The 25,815-nt window shown below is 42.2% G+C and overlaps 1 protein-coding gene across 10 annotated transcripts in view; it reads right to left on the bottom strand.

Moving 5' to 3' along the window:
• Positions 1-8,526: 8,526 nt before the first annotated feature.
• The window catches only part of ST3GAL4 (ST3 beta-galactoside alpha-2,3-sialyltransferase 4), a 229,727-nt gene continuing 212,438 nt past the window's right edge, over positions 8,527-25,815 (bottom strand). For 9 of the 10 annotated variants that reach the window (XM_040326193.1, XM_040326194.1, XM_040326199.1 and 6 more), the window contains 9 exons: positions 25,399-25,483; positions 22,258-22,329; positions 21,938-22,035; positions 19,534-19,597; positions 15,726-15,821; positions 13,190-13,379; positions 11,357-11,503; positions 9,841-9,984; positions 8,527-9,564 (listed from right to left, as the gene is read on the bottom strand). In XM_040326193.1, the coding sequence (XP_040182127.1) occupies positions 9,478-9,564; positions 9,841-9,984; positions 11,357-11,503; positions 13,190-13,379; positions 15,726-15,821; positions 19,534-19,597; positions 21,938-22,035; positions 22,258-22,329; positions 25,399-25,483 (983 nt within the window). In that variant the 3' untranslated portion in view covers positions 8,527-9,477. The remainder of the gene's footprint in view (positions 9,565-9,840; positions 9,985-11,356; positions 11,504-13,189; positions 13,380-15,725; positions 15,822-19,533; positions 19,598-21,937; positions 22,036-22,257; positions 22,330-25,398; positions 25,484-25,815) is intronic. The other variant, XM_040326198.1, reaches the window with a different exon arrangement.

Raw genomic sequence — 25,815 nt, 5'->3', positions numbered from 1 at the left:
AACAGCAGTAGTGCTGAGGTGCTTATTTCAAGCAAGGAAACTAATAGCGCAGAGATGGCAGTCGATGAGGTCTCCGTCATCTGTGGAATAGGTCAAGGTTATAAATGAGGGGAGTGGCCAACGACCATGATGTGAGGAAGTGCTTTGCCTGAGCCTCTGTCCATGCTGCACACAATCCTACCTCAATCCTGCTGAACCGATTGCCATCCGAGGATTCCACCGATCCCTACAGCTTCCAGGAAGTCTTGTGCCCGTCGGGAGATGGTCAAATACGGCCCACCGATGGAGGAAGCCTCAGGATTCGTCCTGCAGCCCCCACCATGTGAAACTGGGAAAGATGGTGCTGGTCACCATGCTGCAGGCACATGCAGCCAGCCATCCTCCTCCAGGGCTACACCGAGGCAAAAACCAGCAGGGAAGGGTGAGTCACACTGTTCACCCCCTATCCTGAGCCCAGAAGACCCCTTCCTCATATTACCAGCCAGGGACTCTGACCATGGGAACACTGACATGGATGCTGCTGATGTAGGCCCCACAGAGCCATCCCTGTCTCAGATCATGGCTGCCATCCAGCATAGCCATGCATCCCTGACCACTCAAATGGATTCTATTAAAACTGACTTATCCTTTCTGAAGCAGGATGTCCACAACCTCAGCCATAGAGTGTCTAATGCTGAACAACGCATCAGTACACTAGAGGATGAGACCCGTCCATTGCAGGGCTCTGTCAGGGAGCTGCACCAGGCCCAGGAACACACTACAGATAGACTCACTGAAATGGAAGACCGTTTACGGAGGAGTAACCTTCGCTTCCTGGGGTTCCCAGAGGGGTCTGATGGTAGGACCCCAGAAATGTTTATGGAAAGATGGCTGATCTCCACGTTTGGCGCACCCACCTTCTCGCCACTATTCGCCATTGAAAGGGCACACAGAGTCCCCATGCGCCCCCTTCCTCCTGGGGCCCCACCACGGGCCATGATTATCAAGCTGCTTCATTTCAGGGACAGGGAGGCTGTTCTCAGAGCTGCCAGGGAGAAGGGAAGAGTGTCCTTTAATGGAAGCGGAATAACCATTTTTCCTGATTTCTCAGTAGCCACACAAAAGCAACGGGCCACCTTCATCGCCATTAAACGCAGGCTCCGTGAGCTTCAGCTTCCCTACGGCATGCTGTATCCTGCTCGTCTAAGAATCATCTACCAGGGCAAGGCCTACTTCTTTACTGATCCTAAGGAGGCATCCCACTGGGTGGACACCCTGGGACGTCCGGAACGCAGGAACCAGGACCGAAGGTCGCCCCCACACTGAAAGTGAACATGCTGAGTGTACTTTCCTTGACAACCCTTCTCTCAAATATTTTGGGGTGGTGGGGTACTCCCCTGTGCCATTGTTTGCACACTATTTGTCCAGCCTGGAGGGCTGTGGTCATCCTGTTCCTGCTGATGCATTTACTATTATTTTCTTTGCCTTTTCTACCCCCATTTTTTGAACACCTTACCTGATGTTTTTTGAATCCTCCATCCTGATTCGGGATCACCTGATATGTTTGTTCTGTGCGGTTGCGGACAGCAGCCAGCGTCTAAGGACCTCTACCACTTCTCAGGGATTGTTGTTGGGGGGTTTGAGTCATGGCCACCCCGCCTTGCAATTTTGGTTTTGGGAACAAAGCTCTCATATGTTTGGGTTTGGGAGCCGGGAGGGTTAGGCTGTTCAGGGACTTTTGTTCGGGATTGTTTTTGTGTTTTTTGCACTTTTTCTGAAATGCTGGTACTTGTTGCATGTCTATCTATGGGCCGGACTAGCTGGCCTTGCTACTATGCACCTGATATTATGTATTGCTGGAGCATTGTTATATGTTTCTGACTTACTCCTTAGTGTACGCATCCCTCGTGGTGCGTCGGGCGCCAGTTTCTGGCCACTCCCGGCGTGCGGCGAGGAATGGGTTCCTCCAGCCATACACTACATGCTTTTTCATGTCTAAATTACGTTTTGTGTCGTGGAATGTACGGGGGCTTAATTCAAAAGTGAAAAGATCGTTGATGTTTGAATATTTGGCACGTCATAATCCGCATGTGATCCTACTCCAGGAAACCCACCTCCAGGGCTCTAGAGTAATGGCCCTTAAGCGGGCAAAAATCGCTTATGCTCTCCACTCCACATACTCTACTTATGCCAGGGGCACTTCCATCCTTATTGCCAAATCTGCACCAGTTAGCATTAAACATGTTAAGCTTGATCCTAATGGTTGCTTTGTGATTGTCGTTATGGAATTCATGGGTAAACCATATACGTTAACTAGCTTATATGCTCCGCCCCCATTCACTAAAGTATTCTTTGAGCGGGTAATGAACTCCATATTGGCGATAGCGGAGGGTCCCTTATTGATAGCGGGTGACTACAATACAGTATTGGATAATTCCATAGATAGGTTGCGTTGCTCTACACTACCTCCCACCCCCTTGGGATCCTTTTTAACTCAATTTGACTTGGTGGAGGTCTGGAGGTGGAAGCATGCGGATGGGAGGGAGTATTCTTGTCATTCTGAGTCTCACGGTACTTTATCCCGTATTGATTTATGTTTGGTCTCGTCAGATCTGTTGAATTCGGTGACTGAGGTCAAGTACCTCCCTAGGGCGGTGTCTGATCATTCCCCTTTGTTGGTGGACCTCGCCCTGGGCACCTCTCCCTCCTCCTATCGAGTGTGGCGACTGAGCCCGTTATGGTTGGCGGATGAGGTTGTGGTGCATTCTGTCCTTAGATGCACATAAGGCATTTGACTCGGTCGAATGGCCTTACCTGCTGGAGGTCCTGGCGAAGTTTGGATACGGCAATACCTTTATCAGGTGGGTGCAACTACTGTACTCGAAGCCCACTGCTAGACTAAGAGTGAACGCAGCCATATCTGATCCCTTTCCAATAAAGAGAGGCACCAGACAGGGGTGCCCTCTGTCGCCGCTGCTCTTTGCGCTGGCAATAGAGCCTCTGGCGGCGTTGGTGAGGTCCTGTGGGGCAGTCGCGGGGCTGACGATCGGGGGTCTAGAGGAGAAGGTATCTCTCTACGCTGATGACATGTTAATATACTTGTCGGACCCCCAGTCGTCCCTCCCGGCCCTGCTGGATCTCATTGGGAGGTTTGGCCACTTTTCGGGATTCCAGGTTAATTGGGACAAGTCCATTCTGTTTATGATGGACCAGGCGACGTCGGTCCGGCTACCACCATCTTGTCCACTACAGATAGTCAGCTCCTTCCGGTACTTGGGAGTCATAATACAACATCCCATGGCCTCCTATGTCAAGACTAATTTAGACCCCCTCATAGGGCGCTTGAAAACTACTTTCAAAACCTGGGCTAATCTTCCATTAACATTACTGGGTAGAATTAATATTTTTAAGATGATTTTCTTGCCACGATTTCTGTATGTTTTGGGTAATTCGCCAGTGTATGTCACAAAAAATAAATTCAAAGAGATAGATTCCATTCTCACCTCCTTTTTGTGGGGAGGGGGGGCGGTCAGGATTGCCAAGGACACCCTTCAGTTACCAGTACTGGAGGGTGGATTGGCCCTCCCCTGCCTTCAAATGTATTATATTGCCTCTCAATTGGCCCACGTACACTGGTGGTTTTACCCCGAAGCCAACAATGCAGCCACTGCATTGGAGGCAGCCATCCTCACCTCCTATGAATCCCTGCAAAATTTGATTCATCGTATGTCCCTTGGGGGGCGGGAGGGAACGAGTATTATAGCTATGACTCTACGGATTATTAAACTCACTAAATTGCAAGTCCCCTCCAGCAGTAATACATACTCACCGAACACTCCACTGTGGGGGAATCCGAACCTTCCGGAATTTTTCCGTAGATCGGATGGGGGATACTGGTCGAAAAGGGGGGTAAAAACTATTTTACATCTGTTCTCAGGCAATGTGTTTCGTACTTTTGAGGAATTTCGTAGAGACTATAATCTGCCATGCACGGCTTACTTCCTTTACCTACAGATACGCCACACTGCAGCAACGCAGTTTGGCCTTCGTAACATAGTCATCCAGCTTTCTCGGCTGGAGCGACTACTAACTGACCCCTCGCACACCAAGTTAGTCTCCACATATTATGGGTCTCTTCTGCACACTACGACTCAAAGGCTGAGCAAAGCGGCTGCTAGCTGGAGAGCCGACATCCCTGAACTGACGGAGGAGATCTGGCAGGAGGTATTGCCCCTCCAGGTCCCCTCTGTCATTTCGTCCCGTGACAAGGTAATACAGACCAAACTGTTATATAGATCCTACTTCACACCATGCTTACTGTTCAAACTGAGCAGAATCCCCTCAGCGCTATGCTCCCGATGCGGCGCGGCCGATGGCACGTTCTTTCATATGATGTGGGAGTGTGCTCCGATTAGGAAGTTCTGGTCGGAGGTCACGGCCTTCATTAGCTCGCTGACTGAGATACCCAATATATGTAATCCTCTGAGGTGTTTACTGGGCCACATTGATGACGAGACTATATCTAAGAATATGCAAACCTTCCTGCGGATAGTACTGTTCTATGCTAAGAAGTCTATAACCTTCCACTGGAAGTCTCCATCCTTACCTACCATTACCTTTTGGCTCACCACCATCAATCGTGCTATACCACTGTATAAGATGACATATGAGGCCAGAGGGTGTCCAAAAAAATTCTTGAAGGTCTGGGGCTCTTGGGTTGATTCCGAGAGCACCATACCTCCTGCTCCTTGAACCTTGACTGATACCTCTGCCCGTTGAATAGATCTAAGTGAGTAAATTAACGATTCTGTTGTTTTTCTCCCACCTTTCTCTGTGCGTTTTTATGAAAATGCTCAATGTGTACCAGCTACCAAAGTTTTGTAAAATGATGTTCGCCTAGGATGTGTGTTTGTTGTATTGTCTGTTTTGTATGTACAAAAATTTCAAAATAAAAATTTACCTTTAAAAAAAAAGGTTATAAATGAAACAGTGTGGAAGGAAAAAGTGGTATTAACTAAACCAGGTAACTTCAAGAAACTTGAAAAGATGTGTAAACCATGGCTGAAAGCGATGGGATACCCCCATTACAGAGACTGGCAAAGATGACAGGGGTATAGTGGCTTGAGGTTAGAGAAACAGCATTTATAGAGAGATTTTAAATGCCAGAAAAGAGTAATTAATAAGAAACTTAAAGGGTCACTAAAGGAAAACATTTTTGTTTTGTTTTGCTGAAATAACTGTTTACAGGGTATAGAGACATAAAAGTTAACTGATTCCTTTTAAAAATGATTAAAAATAGATTTAATTCAATCATATAATGTGCCTATAGTTTCACTTTCGGTTTTAAACTGATTTCATGTTTATGTGAAGTAAAGAGACCCACAGAACAAAAGCAAACAAATCCAGGGCAGTGTTTTGTTTTTAAAATGAATCTGATTGGTTCTGAGGAGTTTTAGACACACAGTAATGACAGCTTAGACCACCGTGAAAATCTCCCAGTACGATGGAGCCAGACAAGCAGGAAGTGTGGAGATCAAAGCAGAATTACAGCTACTTCAAAGCAAAAACGAACAATAAGGACATGAAACCAGTACTGCAGTAAGGTAAAGGAAACTATTTAGCTAAAAAAAAAAATTCCTTTAGTGATCCTTTAAGATATAATAAATAGACATCACCCAGGATGAGGTGGGGAGCACTTGAGTGAAAGTGAATAGGTAGGTATGTCGGGATAGCTGAGGCATGTAGAGAGGGGTAAAGGTGTATGAAGGAATGACTGTAGATATGAGAGGTGAGAATAAAAGGGAAAATGCGTGCATGTAGGTATGGTTAAAAGAGTGGGGACAGAGGGAGAAGTAAATTAATCATGTATGAGAAGTGAGATAAATCCTTAATGTTGGTGAAATGTTTTCAATGTATGTTTTATAAATTGAAAGAGCTTTAACCACTTCAGCCCCGGAAGGATTTAACCCCTTCCTGACCAGAGCATTTTTTGCGATACGGCACTGTGTCGCTTTAGCTCACAATTGCACAGTCATGCAATGTTGTACCCAAACAAAATTAATGTCCCTTTTTTTTTTTTTTTTTTTCCACAAATAGAGCTTTCTTTTGGTGGTATTTGATCACCTCTGCGGTTTTTGTTGCGCTATGAACAAAAAAGGAGCGACAATTTTGGAAAAAAAAGCAATATTTTTTTACTTTTTGCGATAATAAATATCTCCCAAAAATACAGTGGGTACGGAAAGTATTCAGACCCCCTTAAGTTTTTCACTCTTTGTTATATTGCAGCTATTTGCAAAAATCATTTAAGTTAATTTTTTTCCTCATTAATGTACACACAGCACCCCATATTGACAGAAAAACTGAAATATCACATGGTCCTAAGTATTCAGACTCTTTGCTGTGACACTCATATATTTAACTCAGGTGCTGTCCATTTCTTCTGATCATCCTTCAGATGGTTCTATGCCTTCATTTGAGTCCAGCTGTGTTTGATTATACTGATTGGACTTGATTAGGAAAGCCACACACCTGTCTATATAAGACCTTACAGCTCACAGTGCATGTCATAGCAAATGAGAATCATGAAGTGAAAGAAACTGCCTGAAGAGCTCAGAGACAGAATTGTGGCAAGGCACAGATCTGGCCAAGGTTACAAAAAAAATTCTGCTGCACTTAAGGTTCCCAAGAGCACAGCAGTGGCCTCCATAATCCTTAAATGGAAGTCATTTGGGACGACCAGAACCCTTCCTAGAGCTGGCCGTCCGGCCAAACTGAGCCATCGGGGAAGAAGAGCCTTGGTGATAGAGGTAAAAAAGAATCCAAAGATCACTGTGGCTGAGATGCAGGAGAAAGTCAACCATCACTGCAGCCCTCCACCAGTCAGGGCTTTATGGCAGAGTGGCCCGATTGAAGCCTCTCCTTGGTGCAAGACACATGGAAAGCCTGCATGGAATTTCCTAAAAAAACTCCTGAAGGACTCCAGGATGGTAAGAAATAAGATTTTCTGGTCTGATGAGACCAAGCTAGAACTTTTTGGCCTTAATTCTAAATGGTATGTGTAGAGAAAACCAGGCACTGCTCATCACCTGTCCAATACAGTAACAACAGTGAAGCATGGTGGTGGCAGCATCATGCTGTCGGGGTGTTTTTCATCTGCAGGGACAGGACAACTGGTTGCAATCGAGGGAAAGATGAATGCGGCCAAGTACAGGGATATCCTGGATGAAAACCTTTCTTCACAGTGCTCAGGACCTCAGACTGGGCCGAAGGTTTACCTTCCAAAAAGACAATGACCCTAAGCACACAGATAAAATAACGAAGGCGTGGCTTCACAACAACTCTGTGACTGTTCTTGAATGGCCCAGCCAGAGCCCTGACAAACCCAAATGAGCATCTCTGGAGAGACCTAAAAATGTCTGTCCACCAACGTTTGCCATTCATCCTTGCAAATCCTCTCCAGTTCTGTCAGGTTGAAGATCCCCAAATCCTGGTGTGAAAAACTTGTTGCATCTTTCCCAAAAAGACTCATGGCTGTATTAGATCAAAAGGGTACTTCTACTAAATACTGATCAAAGGGTCTGAATACTTGGGACCGTGTGATATTTCAGTTTTTCTTTTTTAATAAATCTGCAAAAATGTCAACAATTGTGTGTTTTTTTTCTGTCAATATGGGGTGCTGTGTGTACATTAATGAGGAAAAAAATTAACTTAAATGATTTTAGCAAATGGCTGAAATATAACAGAGTGAAACATTTAAGGGGGTCTGAATACTTTCCGTACCCACTGTGTGTATATATATATATATATAAAAAAAAATCTTCCACAGTTTAGGCCGATATGTATTCTATTTCATATTGCTGGTAAAAAAAAAGTGTATATAGATTAGTTTGCGCAAAAGTTATAGCGTCTACAAAATAGGGGATATATTTTAGGCATTTTTATTATCAATTTTTTTTTTATAGTAAAAAAAAAAGCGACATTATGGCGGACACTTTTGACACTATTTTGGGACCATTGCCATTTATACAGCGATCAGAGCTACAAATAGACACGGATTACTGTATAAATGACACTGGCAGGGATGGGGGTAAACACTGGGGGCGATCAAGGGGTTACATTTTGTTCCCTTACTGTGTTGTAACTGTAGGCAGATGGGCTTACTACAACATGATCCCTGTCATGTTGCTAGGCAGAACAGGGAAATGCCTTGTTTACATAGGAATCTTCCCATTCTGCCTCTCCTTGCTGCAATCGCAGGCCTTCGGCGAACATCAAGTCGCTAGGTGGCAAATTCAAAGGGACGTACAGGTACGCCCATTTGCCTGCCTGTGCCATTCTGCTGACGTAAATTGGCGTGCGGCAGTCGGCAAGTGGTTAATAACGAATGTATAAATGAGGAAAAAATATGGTTCTATATGCAGAAAATAATAAATTGATCACAGCAGGATACAGAAAATGAAAATACAGTGGGGTGGTCGCTATTATAAACTCCTCTTCCATTTCTAGGAGCAGAATAAAAAGAAGATGCACAAATCAGAACAAGCAAGGTATTCTAGAAACATTTTATCATTTTTCTTTGGGAGGAAGGGGAATGTAAATATACAGGAATCCAAAGACAGGAGGAAATGGCACATGAGAAGAGGTCCGGCCTCTTATCTAATACTCTGAACATTCAGGCCCCATACAGCCCAATTTAGAGTGGACATTTTTTACCTCCATGGCAAGGTCTGCTTATTCAAGGCATCCCCCCTCCTCCCTAAAACATTGCATGAAAGTGTCTATAAATTATTAGAACATAGACCCATGTGTCCTGCACTTCCTCCTTCAGTGCCTAGGCAAGGATGACTTTATTCTCCTTTCTGCCATATCCTGAAGTGTTCTTGTGGCACAGGGAAATGAAGTCACCCCCTTCACTACAGAATTCAGGGACAGGGAGTAGATCATCTATTTTTTTCCCTACAGGTTCTTTTAATGCAACATTTTAGGGATGGGAGGGGGGAGCTACAATAAGCAGACCCTGACACTGAGGAGGTGGAAAGTCCCGTTTAACTCTTTAACATTAAATAAGAAAAGTTCAGCAACCAAACCTTATCGATTTCATGCGTTGAGCATTACACCCCCTCCTATGGAAGAGCTTTTCTGCTTTTTCCCACAGTCCATTAGCAGTAGGAGAGGTATGCAACTTTTTAAAATAAATAATAGTAAAAGTTTTTTCTTTTCTTGGAAAAAAAATATTATACAAAACATATTTACAAAGTGTACAGTCATACAATGGCAATGGATGCAGTTTGTAGTTTAGAGTCTGTGAGCTCCATATTCCAGACATCTGTGAGCTCCATATTCCAGACATCTGTGAGCTCCATCCTGTGTTTAGAGTTCAGGTAGTTATCGGTTTTGTACAGAAGTTTTCTCCATCATACTTAAAAGGCTTGCCAAGAACAGCTTGTCCAGCAGACTGTCCTCTTCAATGCAGCACAGGACAGGAGAACCAAGCAATCCTCAGAAATATGTCAGGTTGTGAATGAGTCTGTTTTGAAGTAAATTTCGTATTGCGACTGCTTCAGTCGTGATGTTGTGTCCGGACTCCTGACAGAAAGAAAGAACAGGTCAGTGGTTGGAATGTCTGTTTAATATAAAACACACATTGAATCGGGGATGGTCAGGTCCTGCATATGTAAATGGCGTTCAAACCACACTTGCTGTGATCACTAGGCCTCTAAACACCTATGTATGCATGGACACATAGGCTAACATGCAAGGGGCAAAAAACAATAAAAGCCAGACACCCCTAGGAGCAGCAGAAAACAACCAGTGTGCATGAGGCCTAACAAACAGAGAGACGTTGGTGTGCCTGGCACTTACCGCCATAGACTTTAGGGTCACCTTTTCATAGTAGTGGATGGGTTGCCTCTTATTGCTAAGTGCTGGGTACCCAAAACCCGCAATGTCAACCAGGTCACAGAAATGGAGAGCAAAGGTGATGGCCAACATTCCTGTGGTGGGCTTCTGAAAAGACAGGGTATGGAAAACATTTAAAGTAATAAAAGCAAAATATTGTCCTTCTTTCACTTCTATTTTATTAAAAAAGGGTACCTCATTAACAGATTTGATCTCACAGTCACTTAAACAAGATGACACATATCAATAAAGGGATTCATGTGGCAAAAAACACAGTATACAAATCAGATCTCAATAAATAGTGAGACATTGACCTTAACACTGGAAACTATACCACATACAGTGCTTATGGCCACCTTTACAAGGTGATGTCACTGGGCCCTACTGTGGTAAAAAGAACTATTTTTGGATTCAGTATGGGATGGTTAGAACCCCTGTAAGGTTTTTTGCCATCTGTGTCCCATTGGGGAGAATTTCCCTTCACTTTCTGTCCCATAGCCAAAACAAAAAGTGAAAGGCAACCCCCCCCCAAAGTGAGGGGAATCCCTGATTGTAACCAGATCTAGTGTCCCCATTCCCCTATATTACCGTTGTGGGAACAACCCAAAATGTAGAATTTCCTTTTACTTTCAATGATAATGGGAAAACATGCAAATAGAGAGGGTTACTTTCTCTAACTGGGGGCACAGACAGCAATAAAAATATGACAGGTGTCCTAATCCCTCTCCACTCTGTCCAAAACAAAAATAAAATACAAAATTGCTTAGGCCAGCCCCACAAGGTGCAACCAGCGGTTGCGGGAAATACATTTTCAGAATTCACCCATCAACACAGACAGTGCTGACAGGGGGAAACGGCAACTGTCTGCTTCTGGCGGGCGGAGGAAGCCGCCATCATCATCAGGAGAAGAGGATTATCACTAGCGGCTATAGCAGCCACTTGCAATAATTGCAAGGGAATCTGGCAGGCTGGTTGTACCCAAGTTAATTGATCAACTTGGTACATCCTGCACATTAACGATTCGAATCTCAGGCCAGTTCGAGATTTAAACCCTGTATGGCGGGTAGAGAGCAACATTCGGTTTTTAAAACAAGAATTGTAAGCAAACTTTACACTGAAGTTGATTTACTAAAAACTGGAGAGTGCAAAATCTAAGTCATGCACAGATGTCTATTGAAATCGCCCCCGAAGTCGCCAAACGTAGTGCAGGAACTACTTTTGGAAATCGGCGAGGTGCTGCAAATTTGACATTGCCACGATTGGAACGGTGCCGTTGCTGGCAATCGGCTGCGATTTGGCATGCAATTTGCCATGTCAAATCACGCCGATGTGAAGGGGGGCTAAAACATTAAATCGGATTGGCTACCATGCACAGCTGCACCAAATGTTGCACGCTCCAGTTTTAGAAAATCAAAGTCAATCAAACATGCACAATTGGACCTGTCCCCACCCTCATTATCTCCCTGAAATCACATCTTACCACTTTCACTTTCTTAGACGACAGATCAGCGACACTACCAATAATTTTTGTTGCAGTCACTTCCATGTAGTAGGGGTTGAGGATGCGGGTGTTCTGAGGTGCCACTTCCCAAATCAAAGGGGGCATCTTCCAAAACCCCTTCCGAACCTGAAACAACATATACAGTATATAATAGAGTAGAAAGAGAATAATCACAACAGTCTACCTGTACATGCATGGCATTCCCATTGAGCGTTGTGTATATACACAGTATCACGGTTCCATAGACGGCCAATACATCAAATCATATCTTGGGCTCTCCTGTACTACTAAAGAATGAATTATATTGGGGTGTATTGTACGGATGTATGGTTGGTGTATTGTGGGTAAAACTGAGCCACTGCAGGTTATTGTACAACAGTTCAATGCACATTAACATTGACAGAATTGTCACTAAAAACACACAATGTCTGTCCTTGTAAAATACACACACTTTGCAAATGCATAAACCCAAAGTGGTTCTGAGCCTGGACATTTTAAAAGAGCAAGTTCAAATTTGGGAAACTTTTTTAATTAATGCAATCTTTTTGCAGGTAAAGAAATTTTTTTTTTTTTTTTTTTACTAGGAGCCTGCAAAGCATTGCACCTGTGAGCATCAGCTAGTGGGTGCCATGCAAGACTCTGACAGACTGTCATTGCATCTGTCTGCTCGTCGGTTACACGACAGGAAGAAACAATGAACTACCTGGAGTGCTCGACAGCACCATGGTAGTTTGAGAACTACAAGCTAGAAGCCGCAAAGGATGTCGGTACATGTAGTTCTCCCATTCACAGAACCCTATATAATACAGGCCCGTTTTTTTTTTTTTCTTCTTCAATTGTGACAGCGCGTTCAGTAAGAAAATCCCTGGCTCGCTGTCAGAGGTGATGGATTGGGGGGGAGGCTGCAGCAGTGGGAACATGTAAGGCCTCTTTCACATGTACGGATCAAAAATAGGAGAAAAATGTATGGACAGCGGCACACCAAAAAAACCTTTATGGTTTATGTGCAGTGAACGCCCTGTCAGATCTCCACTCTCCCCTATGGGGGGGATCAGATGAATATGGACCGAAAAATAGGGAATAGATTTATGGTATTTTTATGATTTTTTTTACTAGTAATGACTGCGATTTTTAGCGGGACTGCGACATTGCAGTGAACAGATCGGACACTTTTGCAGCTATGGCGATTTGTGCAGGAGAGCCAATCTGACACAGTAGGTGGATGGCAGCTGGTCGGCTAGTGCACCTATATATATTTTTTTTTTTTATTATTTGCACATTTTTGTACCACAAGTGTTCTAGGTAAAGCAGTCTTGTATTTGACACTTGGCACAGGATTCTTTTTTGATACTAAAAATGAACTGCACCCCCCCACTGCAGTTCCAGTGTATCACAGCCTGACCCTTGTAACCTGTCCACACTCTGTAAGAAGTATGCATTAACCTGACCCTCTAAACTCCATGATAATCAAACCTGACCAGAAGAAAAGTTTAAGCCCCGTACACACGGGCTGAACGTCAGGAGACATTGGACGGTTCAAAAAACAAAATGTCCGACATGTGGCCCATGTATATGTCATCTTGTCTGACAGAAGCTGGCCATTTGACATGCTGTAAAATCCCCGTCAGAACACAACAGCTCAGCAGGGGAGATCGCTGTACTACCTTTCCATAGGTAGTACAGTGGCTCTGACTGGAGCTGGCAATTTTTTCATCGTTCAACTTGCTGTGTTGAACAAAAACCTCATAGTGTGTACTAGGCTTTAGTCTATGGCTAAAAATCACTGAATTGTAACTGATGAAATTTAAATACCCGCTTTTCATTGTTCAAAATGATCTTCATCCACTGGATGTCCAGAGGCTTGAAAGGCACCAGCACCAGCAGAGTGTCTGGATTGTTGTCCATCTGAGGGTCGAAATCTGCTGATTCTGGGTAGAAGAAGCGCAAAGTAGTCTTGCTGCCAACATCCTTCTCGTACTTATGGACCGGAGCGTTGTTCAACCTGGCAAGAAAACATACTTTTGTGACTATACATTGCCAAACTAAGGTCATTCTTATTAGGAATATAGCAACCCCTTATTCTGATAGCATCCTGTTAAAGGAGACGTCCAGCCTGAGCTTGTTTGGCTGGGCTTCTCCTATGAGTCACAGGAGTGCAATTCGTTTTGCACTCCTGTGACCCGTTTTCCTCAGAGAGCAGACTGAAGTCCGCTCTCTGACGTCACAGAAATCAGTCCAGGCAGCGCATCATCATGACAATAAAGTATCATAGACAGGACTCAATTACTTTTACTTTGTAAATTATTTTCAAAATAAACTTACTAAACTTATATGGCCTCATGTCATGCACACTGGACATTTTTGTACATTACAGCAGCTGTTATCTACAGTCAATAAACTCCCCATCGTGTTATCCTATGTGTCCATGCACACATAGGCTGTTATCAGCAGTTTTTGGCTGGGGCGTTTTTTGGCTTTAAAAAACTCCCCCTAAAACTAGTGGGTTCTGAGGAGTTTTTCAGCTGCTCTCAGCTGAAAAAGTGCTCCAATGTCAAAAAACGATGATAAACACTCAAACGCAGCTCACTAGCATTTTTGATCCGTTGAAAAAAAAATATATATATATGTGTAGCGGGATATCACCCTTTATGTGATATGAGAGACTACCATTTGCTGATCAAGAAGGATCTCGGCTCCCTCCTGTGGTCGAGTTGTGATATAGCCACTTGCTGTTACTACTTGTCCCGGAACCACAGAGAAAGTTGGGAAATTGAGTACAGGGAGAAAAGAGACTCCATTGCCCTGGGTTATTTATAAACTACAACACTCAGAGTGCAACGGTACAACCCCAGAATGCTTTGCTCCCCGCGCAGCCTGCTGGGGGAGGCAATTTAAGGAGGAGGGCATTCTTGGCGTGCTCTCTCCAGACCGCCTCTTCAACCCAGGACACCTGAGTGTGGTGTCTCCACAGAAGTCTAGGCCGGAGTTGAGGCCTACATATGCCCGGGCGGAACGCCATTGAGAGAGAGAGAGAGAGAGACAGAACCTCTGATGGAGTGATTGGACAGTGTTCCAGTGCAGTAGTGACCTGTTCGAGAACTGGAGACTGTCATCCTGAAAGATTGTGACCGGAGATCGTGGACGGAGTGTTTCGGAAGGACAAGGCCTGAACTGGTTGGGTGAGATAGCCACCTGCCCAAGACCTATTGACTGTGTTGTTGGAAGGTGGATCGTCCACATTAGCCATTGCGATTTGACCATTCGGGTCTCTTCCACCCGTTTTATTTGTTTCCCTATTGGATTACAAATTACCCCTTGCACGCTACCGCATGCCAATGCATCAGTGCACAGACATTTGGGATAATTTGAACTAAGGTTTGGTCTGATCAACCAAACCACATTAGTTAGGGGTGTTATCTAAAGACTGCCTATTTAGTTATTGCAAACTGTTGATGTCTATCTTCATACTCTATAATTGAGTAATTGGTTCCATTACACCGTGTAGTATTGTTAATAGTGAGAGCTGGGTGAGGCTTGGCAAGGAGGTGCTTGAGTGCGGATGCTTTATTGAGGGAATCCCCTTGCTGCGTGCTTACACAGGTCTGCATAGTCGTTATAATTCAACGTGTATTTGTTATCACCGTTTCTGACTCTTGCAGGGCTCTGCAAGAAGTCTTTTACCATTTTACCTTTTGTTCCTTTTTCTTTATCCCATCAAGTAAAGAGTTACATTGGTTAAGCTGAAATTTGTGTCCAGTTTATCGGTCATTCTGTGGACCAATACAACTCAAGGTAACCATTAATTTACATAATTTACTGTGGTGTGACAAGATATTGTGTCCTCCAATAAGTTATTGGGGTTTACAATTCCCACTATACCAGTTGTGCCAAGGGAGGGTTTGAGCCAATTTCAGGGGTTGTTAGCCAGAGCGTAGACCCAAACCAAACCAGCAGCTCCTTCGGGGGTAGTGCTACATATATAACAATGCTTACGCGGAAAAACCTCTAATAAACGATATTGCAAAAACGTTGAAAAACTCACTGCAAAGCTACTGGGATTTTTATAACATTATTTTTAACATCCAGTGTGCATGAGGCCTTACTGTGAGCAGAGCAATTGTAACGATCACTCTGAAACTGGGCCATATATCATGAAATACACTTTTTTTTTTTTTTTTTTACTGTCGCTGCCTCAGATGCAAACAGCTAGGGCTTTATACACAGGATATTTAACATATGCCATTATGTAAATGACAGATTAAAAAAAAAAAAAAAAAATCAGGGCAGCATGTATGGGAGAGGGAGAGTTCAATGAAAGATCTGTATGCTTTATAGAATTCCCACTTACCTGATCACCACGTCATATTTATTGATGGTTTCACCCAGAGAGCTGTTCTTTAGCCGATGACCATTCCCGACCACAACACACCTTCTACAAGACAACCTGCAAGAAGCAATAAAATAGTTCAGACATACAACACGTCATTACACTCCTGTGTTTACCTACACAGAAGTGGTGTGACAAACAACTTCCATGCTTCCCAGATCACGTTTTCCTGCGTTCAGATGTTCATGGATTAAAACATTTTTTTATCTGTGTTTAGTTACCAATTGGGAATTTTTTTTTTTTTTTATCTAAATTGCAGCTAATCTAATGGCACTCAAACAAACACAAGTAAATGCTGAGTATGAATGGTGCAACGGAGAAAAATAATTTTAGTGCTTTAGAAACATCCTCTGAACACACAAATGTAGGTTTGACACCGCCAGTGTGAATGAGGCCTCACATAGACAAAAGAGTGGACATGTGCAATATGTCGCAGCCTTTATATAAACAGCCCAAACACTTGGAATATTGACAAAAATTTGTTTCAGCACATATTCAGACAAACTGCACCAGGTTGTAGGGTTGTTTGAGCATGTATGGAAATGCACCACATGTGTGCAGATGGGTCTCAGGGCTCTGTGCATCTGCATACATGTGAAATCTTGACGTCACTCTTGAAACCTGCAAAGTGATTGTGAACCTCAGTCATGAAATCTGAACAGAGCATATATATCTGTAGTGTTTATCACTCTCAAAGCTCAGAGTGTCATTTCTCTCTGGTGTTCCTCTGGTATCAGCACGAGTCACTTCTAAGATGTTTTCCTGATGCATGAGATAGATTTGTGACTGGGGCGGAAGCTCAGCACACAGCTTATCTATTCGCAATACAGATCTGTATCCTTCCTTCTTCCTGTGCAGGGGGGGTGTGTCCCTTTCCTCCAATCAGCGGGGTGAACTCCCGCTTTAAGGGTTTGTTCACACCACAATTTCCTCAGGGAACCAACCTTCAGGTCTCATTTACACCAAATTGCGGTGCAGGAAAGGTGCATTTCCCACACTTCAGGTGAACATGCTGCGCATACTCAGATCAAATTACCGCTGACAGACAGGGGAGACATTTATAACAGAGGAGAACTCTAGGGTCTCTTCTCTTATAAAAACCCTGCCTGTCAGTAGTTGTTTTTTTTTAATTACTTTACTATTACTTAAATATATTTCTAAATAACACCCTAAGTTTGGTGTAAAATATTTATAATTCTAGATTAATGTAAATAAATGGTGCATCATATACAGTTTTTGTTATTGCTCCACCCCAGTACTTATCTGTTATCAATAATAGAATCCAGTTCCAGCATCCTCATTACTGTTTTATGTGGCATTAAGAAAAGAGAAAGGATCAGCCTGGGAAAATGGGGGGGGGGGGGTGTAGTTTTTTTTGTTTTGTTTTATTGTAACAAATGTATCCACCAATTTAAAGGGTGATTTGCTGCATATACTGCCACATTCCCTAAATTGTTATAGAACCAAAAATGTGCCTAGAGGCGGGACTTTGAAGGTACTAAACACATGGTGTAGAATTAAACAAAAAAGATACTGTTATTAAAAATACATGGATAAAAACATTTACGTGGAATGTATATGACAAACGTGACTGTAAGTACACAAACTGGTAGATGAAAGGATAGCACCATATGATGATCTCCACAATGTGTTTAGTGCCTTCAAAGTCCTGCCTCAAGGTCAGCACTGTCAGTGTTATTGGTTATATGTACTGTACTCCTGAATAGTATGAGCTACACAGAAATACTCATCTCATCTGCTGCAGTCAAAAGAGATTTGTGTCAAATCAGGAATTTTCCAACATGGTCAGAATGCATGCAATGTAGTCAGGACTTTCTGATTGGCTGCATAATATAATCACGCAGTACGCGCTCTCTGAACTGCAGTTAATTATAACAAATAAAGAAAAGACCAGTAAGATGCTAAAGAATTTAAAAACGATAAGGGCTTATTCAGACATATGGATCCTGCGAGGATCCGTACCTTTCTTATCCGCTTGCTCAGCGGTGATCGCTCCGTTGATCCCCGCTGAGCCGGCAGATGACAGGGCGGATGACCCTGTGCAGGGACCGCCCTGTCAGATCTCTGCTTTCCCCTATGGGGGGGGGGTCGGATGAACACGGACCGTCTGTCCGCGTTTATCCGATCCGCTCTGCAGACGGATGGAAAAATAGGATTTTCCTCCGTCTGCAGAATTGTAGCATAGCGGGGACCGATGAGATCGGGTGTCAGCGGTTGTTCATCCACTGACACCCACTATCTCATAGGGATACATGTATGTCCCTTTTTCACCTGTAAACGGATGGATGAAAAAACAGACATACGGTCTGCCCGTGTGAAAGGGCCCTAAGAGTGCAAAGGAGACTTGAGAGAATTAACTGGCAGCGGGAACAAGGAAATACAGTGAGAGCAGGCGCTATAGAAGGAAGAAGATCTAGGAGGAACAGTATAGGTAAATTATGATCAAAACGAAGCAAGGTGAAAAGATTTATAACATTTTAGAAGAGAATGATTGTTCTCTGTAGGAGTTTTCATGCTTCTGTTCCTCACCAGGGATCTCATTACAACCCCAATTAAAAAAAGTTGTGTAAAATCTACATTAAAAACAGAATGCAATGATTTGCAAATCTCATAATCCCATATTTTATTCACAAAAGAAAACATTCAATAAGAAAATGTACAAAAAAAAAAAATATTTTGAAATTTATGGCAGCAACATGTCTCAAAAAAGTTGGAACCTGGCAACAAAAAGTTGGCAAAGTAAGTGGTACTAATATGAAAGAGCTGGAAGAATATTTTGCAACTAATTAGGTTAATTGGCAACAGATCAGTATGACTGAGTATTTTAGGGAGTCAGAGTGTCTCAGAAGTAAAGATGGACAGAGGTTCACCAATCTGTGAAAAGCGGTGTCTAAAAATTGTAGATCAATTTCCATATAATGTTCCCCAATGTAAAATTGCAAAACCTTTAAAAATACATCATCGTCTACAGTGCAAATCAACAAAACGTTCTGAGAATCTGGAGAAATCTCTGTGTGCGAGGCACAAGGCCGAAACGCAATATTGGATGCTGTGATCTTCGGGTCCTCAGATGGCAATCCATTAAAAACGGACATGATTCTGTGATGGACATCATTGAATGGGCTCAGGAATACTTCCAAAAATCACTGTCTGAAAGTTCACTGCGCCATTTAAAAATGCATGGTAAAGCTCTGCCATCCAAAGAAGAAGCCACATCTGAACATTGTTTTAGCGGCTGTCAGCTGAGCCCTGCCTGTTGTGTGTGATTTAGTGCTGTAACATCGGTCACAAGCTCCTTTATATGGTTATTACACCTAATCTCGTTTTTTTATACTTCATGTTCTAGCTGTGCTAATCAGCATTCTGCGTAATGCTAATTCATCATTCTTATTTATTCACCAGAGCTGCCCATCTAGAAAAAAAATTACAGACTAGGACACACATTCCCAAAATCTTTGAGGCAGGATTTTGGCTTTAATATAAAATATGCAGTTCTGATTCCCTCTCCCAGGAGCTGTTCTCTTCACACCCCATCTTCATACCCCACAGCAGCCATTCCCTTAGCTAGCCATATGTATGGTTCTCTTTCCCCACTAGCCATATGTCAGTCATACAATTCTTCCCCCTCCACACTGAACACTATATGGATAGGAGGATGTAGGGAAAATAACATGTAGCTGATTTTGAGCAGTTGGTGACATAAATACACACATGACTAGTTTAGCATAAGAAACAGAATGTGTCTTACCGCTCAATTTCTGGTTGCATATGATACCGGTTTGTTAGAGCCAGAAACTTCATCAACAGATCCTCTGAAAGACAAACACACAATATAACAGTTGTATGAGGAGACGGATGTATCATACAGCAAATTAAATAGCCAAATACAAGCTACACACATTTTTCACACGTGTTTACAAGTTAAAATATTTGTATTTATTTTTTTGCTAGAAAATTACTTAGAACCCCCAAACATTATATATATTATTCAGACACCCTAGAGAATAAAATGGCGGTTGTTGCAATACTTTATGTCACACCGTATTTGCGCAGCGTTCTTACAAAACACAATTTACAATTTGTTGGGAAAAAATACACTTTTTTAATAAAAATTAAGAAAACGGTAAAGTTTGCCCAATTTTTCTCTATATTGTGAAAGATAATGTTACGCCAAATAAATTGATACCCAACATGCCATGCTTCAAAATTGCGCCCACTCGTTGGAATGGCGACAAATTTTGGCACTTCAAAATCTCCATAGGCGACATGCAAAAATGATTGCTCTCGCTCTAACGATCATGGTGATACCTCACATGTGTGGTTAGAAGACCGTTTTCATATGTGGGCAAAACTTACTTATGTGTTCGGTTCTGTGCACGGAGGGAAGGGGGAATTTTTTTTTATTTATTTTTTTCCATAATTTATTTTACTTTTTTTTTTTTAAAAGGACAGTATAAAAAAAATTATAAAAAAAATTGGATCACTTTTATTCCTATTACAAGGAACGTAAACATCCCTTTGTAATAGAAAAAACACATGACATGACCTCTTTAAAGTGAGATCTGGGGTCAAAAAGACATTTACTTAAAAGCAATAAAAAAATGGTCCCTTTTAACCTCTTTACCACCAAGGACGTCCCTGGGACGTCCTCCACTTTGAGCGGTGATATCTCAATGATGCCTGCAGCTACAGGCATCATTCAGATATCCCCGTCTTCAGCCGCCGATTCTCTGCACCATAAGAACGATCAAAGCGGCGGTTCCGCCGCTTGATCATTCTTATAGGCAGCGGGAGGGGACGCCCCCCCCTCCCGCCGTCATCCGGTGCTGCTGTGGGCTCTCCCGTGCCATCGGGGGCCCAGAGAGCGAATCGGTCGGCGTCCGCTGCAGAACCATAGAGATGACTGGTGACCAGACGGTCACAGTCATCTCTATTACCGTCGGAGGACCGGGACGTTATGACGTCACGCCCGGTACCCGGAAGTAAACAAAGCCGCAATCACGGTTGTCGGCATGTGATCGGTGATTCTTTTTTCACCGATTTCATGCTTGTAAGCCTGGAGGAGAGATGTGGGGTCTTATTGACCCCACATCTCTCCATAAAGAGGACCTGTCACACTGATTCCTATTACAAGGGATGTTTACATTCCTTGTAATAGGAATAAAAGTGATCACATTAGTAAAAAAAAAAAAAAATTAAAAACGCCCCTGTCCTAAATATCTCGCGCGCAGAAGCGAACACGCATGCAGGTCCTGCCCACATATGTAAACACTGTTCAAACCCCACATGTGAGGTATCGTTGCGTGTGTTAGAGCGTGTGCAACAATTCTAGCACTAGACCTACTCTGAAACTCGAAAATAGTAACCTGTAAAAAATGTTAAAGCATCACCTATGGAGATTGTTAAGTTTGGCGCCATTCCATGAATGTGCGCAATTTTAAAGCGTGACATGTTAGGTATCTATTTACTCGGCATAACATAATCTTTCACATTATCCAAAAAAATTGGGCTAACTTTACTGTTTTGTTATTTTTTAATTCATGAAACCGTTTTTTCCCCCCAAAAAAAGGCGTTTGAAAAATTATTGCGCAAATACCATGCGAGAAAAAAAAGTTGCAATGACCGCCATTTTATTCCCTAGGGTGTCTGCTTAAAAAAAATATATAATGTTTGGGGGTTCCGATTAATTTTCTAGCAAAAAAATTGTGATGTTTACATGAAGGAGAGAAGTGCCAAAATTAACCCGGTGGGCAAGTGGTTAAGGATGATGGGCGGAAGTGACATTTGACATCGCTCCCGCCCTCCAAGGGCGTAGAGTAGGGGCCATCATTCCCTCACTCAACTTCCTGCCCATCAGGGGAAAGCATTGGGTCTCTCCGCCGTTACCAGATCCGGAGATGACCAGGATGCGGCGGGAGGGGCGCACCTCTCCCACCGCCGATAAAAGTGATCTTGCGGCAAACCTGCAATGGAGACCACTTTTATCTTAACGTGGACTGCCCGCAGTTTCAAAAAATACCAGGGTTATGGCAGCTATCTGCACACAGAAAATGTTATTGACTAGATGAATAGAGTTTATATAAAAGTGTGGTTATCCTTTGCGGTTCTTATAGGGTCAGAATAGAGAGGAGTTACAGTTCCATTTGTCTTACCGCTGCCATTGGTGCCATACGGCAGGGAATACTTGGATTCGTTCTTCACCCAGAAATAATCACTGAGTTGCAGGAACACAGGATGGTTTCTTGAGTAACTGTAAAGAAAACAGACATCACATGTCTGATCAGTCTTAATATCTACCTCCACCTTGCAACACTAATTACCCCCACCAATAAAAGGCCATCCCTCTTTTTCTTCTCTAAATGCATAAAAGACGAATTCTGCTAAATTTCTAACATTTTCAGGGAAAAATCTTAATTCCCCCATAGTTTTGCATTATTATCACATGAAACTATAGATATTATGCAATACTCACTTGCTGATCAGAGCGGCTGCTTTGGCTGCTAAGCCACCAGGAGAGCACATCGCTTGGACATGTATGTAAGACCTGTGAGGGGGAACAACATGTCAGGATTGAGTGTGGGTGAAAGAATACCAATAGAGTAATCCTGAGTGTACAATATACATTATAAAGTGACACCTAAGTTGCATCTGTGGCTGCCCATCATCATGCCTTCCTCTAGAGCACCCAGGGACCCCGAAACACAGACCCTGTTACACAAATACCAACCAAGCTTCATTGCTGTGGGATTTGGACCACCGTATACATTGCCTCATAATTGGCCTGTGAGGCTGTGCATTCACAATCACTGGCTGGTAATGGGTCAGTGGCCAATATTTAGATTTCATGGACCCTGGGAAACTCCAGAAGAGAGTTGGGCTGCCAACTTTGCAACATAAGAGGCTTGTTCCTTTTTGGTCTGTTATATACCATGGAAAGTGGTTTGTTATATCTGTTCAATAAGTGCAAAAAATAACTGTTTGCCTGGTCAGAAATGTTGTACTGTGTTTTTTTTTTTCCCCCAAACAGTCCTAGTTTTCATCTTGGACTACAGAATAATTAGCCTTTATGTTGCAAAGCTCTGACAGTAGGAGTGGTTTGAGTAGTTTAACAAAAAACAACTATTCAGGGCTGACACCACTCCCAAAAATGGTTGCGTCTCAGCCTACAACAGGACTTGGGAGTGCATTTCTAGAAAATTAACAGGTGTGCTTCCATACCTGCAGGGGCTTTAAAGATAAAAAAAATGGGACAAGTATAAGGCTGGCCAAAGGCTAGCCTGAATTTGTAGGCGGAGTCTGCTGAGTATTTAATACTCCTCCACCGTCGGGTCCTGGTGTTGGCGCCATTTCAGGTATATTGTATTAGAAGATGTATATTTTTCATTTATCTTGCCTTGACCTATGCTTTAAAGGTAATAGCAGAAAACTACCTAACCCTGAAAAAATTATTTTACCAGGTATGTAAAGCTGAACTCCAGGGATGTTTAGAAAAATGTACATTACTAAAATATAACTGAATGTAATTTTACATGAATCTAGTCCAACTACCTGAATCTGTGTAGATATTAGACCCCTGTAATCCTCTTCACTCAGACCGGGATCTACAATAACAATCCGTACTGTTTGGCAGCCTGGATCACGTGACTAGCTGAACACAAATTCTGAGGCAGGTAAAATCATTCTAACACATGGATTTTGCCTGATTTACATCATTATATTAGTTTCCTTCATTTGAAAACTGCAAAAACCTACATCAACCAATCTGGTTTTAAGATTATGACTACCCTAACTGATTAGAGATCAGATCTGTTGGTGGATCTGAGTAAATATACTTGCTTATTTAGAGGGTGTTACGCATTTGATATGAGATATATATATATATATATATATATATGTATATATAATTACTACACAAGTAATTTTTGCATTTTAACAATAAATAAAACAATTTTCCATTTTAAACCCTTTACCCTGGGTGGACAGTTACCGGCTTGTACAAACAAGCATTAAATCAAATCGATCTTGGTTTGATCAGATGCTTTGGAGGCCATAGGAGAGATATTTTGGTACCATAGTTTGGCGCTGTTCCACGGACGTATGCAATTTTAATTTTAAAGAGTGACATGTTGGGTATCTATTTGGTGTAACACCATGTTTATATTTTACCAAAACAATGGGCATTATATTGTGTTTGTGTGCAATAAAATGCATTAAAAAAAAATCCCCTAAAAATTGCATTTGAAAAACTGTGTGACAAAAAAATTGCAGCACCTACGGTCTCTGCTTAAAGCGGGAGTTCACCCGGATGCGACCGTCGGAAGCCTGTCAATCAAATAGGAACGCCCAGTCCCGCAGCCCACACCCGGAAGCGGCGGGAGAACATCTCTCTCTACAACGGTAAGTACGTCATTGACTTTAAAAAAAATACCCGTTTCTGCTCCCCTTAATTAGCCTAAATCTAATGTTAAAAATTTATATTTTGGGTGAACCTCCACTTTAAAATCTCCACTTTAAAATATATATTTGTAATGTTTGGGGGTACAAAGTAATTTTCTTCTTGCATTTGTGTATGTATTTTTTTTTCTTATGCTTCAATAAACTTTTGTGCAAAAAAAAAAAAAAAGTAATTTTCTTGCAAAAAAACATTTTTTTTTTTTTACATATATGTGAAAAGTGTCAGAATTGGCCTGGAAGTCAAGTGGTTAATCTGCAACCAGATATGATTTTTGACAACTTCTTAGAGGGATGCTGCGTTCTTTTGTGGCCAAAGCATTTTTATTTATGTTTTGCACATGTTAAAATGCAATTTAATAACAATTTTGGCCTGAGGTTAGTTAAAATCCCTCAAACATTGTCAGATCCATGTTTTGATGTCAGGAAATACTAGTTAATTTTAGTGCATACAAACAAGATAAATTACCCTTTTTTGTTAACTATAAAAGAGGAGGTTGTGCCAAGTAAATAGATAATCAGCATGTAAAGCCCTAACCGTAAAACAGCAGCAAACCAGTACACATATTTTCATTAGTGATGCTATAAAAAGCCTTTACAGGTCAACAATTTCGATTTAACCAAAAATGATTGCCTTATTGCTTTCACTCTGGCATGTGCAGTGAAATATAACATACAAAGCAATCCATGTCTTCATATATAGGTGCCTCTGACGTATACATGTATTCATGGGTGCGGGATTTAAAAAATAATAATTGTGCTTGGGTGTAACTTCCATTTTTCATTTTTTTTTAACTTAACTTTATTACTATCACATTGGGCACTGACAGCCTCCCCCCCCTTCCATATGATATAATTCTATTAGACCTCTGATGTCTTCCCTGTCCTTCATTAATGCCAATTGATGACAGATCATATCCTATTCACTTTTTGAAACTGGAAATGACTTTTTTACGAGCCAGAGAAATATGTGCACAGGCGCTTGCTGTTCTCCCTCCCCTTTTACCCTACGAGATCTGCTCTGCAAGTCACAGGCTCACCTGGAGCATGGGGAAATGCTTGGACTTCTATGCTAGACATTTGCTAGATTTTTTGCAAGTATAAAGGTTTTTCTATCTTATTACATACTAGTGGGGATATAATGGAGGAAATGTGTACATACCTTGGTATGTATGCTTCCACATGAAGATACCACAACATTCCAAAGCAGAATGCAACACTAATGAATACGACCCCCGCCTTCCATCCTGCAGGCAGCACACAAATTACATTGCATCAGAGATGACAGTAGCAGAGCTTAAAACCATTTTCATCTATTTTCATAATACTCTATATACACATAAAAATGTAGTACAAAAATCCTGCGCTATTATTTAAAAAAAAAAAAAAAAAATACACTCCCCCCCCAAAAAAAACAACTGTGAAAGAGCAGCTATCACTCCACAGTGCAATCACCACACTAATATCAATAACTGTATACCTATTAACAGTAAAGTGCTCTTTAATATAAATTACCAAATGTAGACTAAAATGTGCATACAAAGCTCATCAATTACACAATAAGCATAAATCCTGTGCA

The sequence above is a fragment of the Rana temporaria genome, chromosome 10 (genome assembly GCF_905171775.1).
Source record: "Rana temporaria chromosome 10, aRanTem1.1, whole genome shotgun sequence".
NCBI lineage: Eukaryota > Metazoa > Chordata > Amphibia > Anura > Ranidae > Rana > Rana temporaria.
Note: the sequence above shows the minus strand (reverse complement) of the source record. Positions and strands in the feature narration are given on the sequence as shown.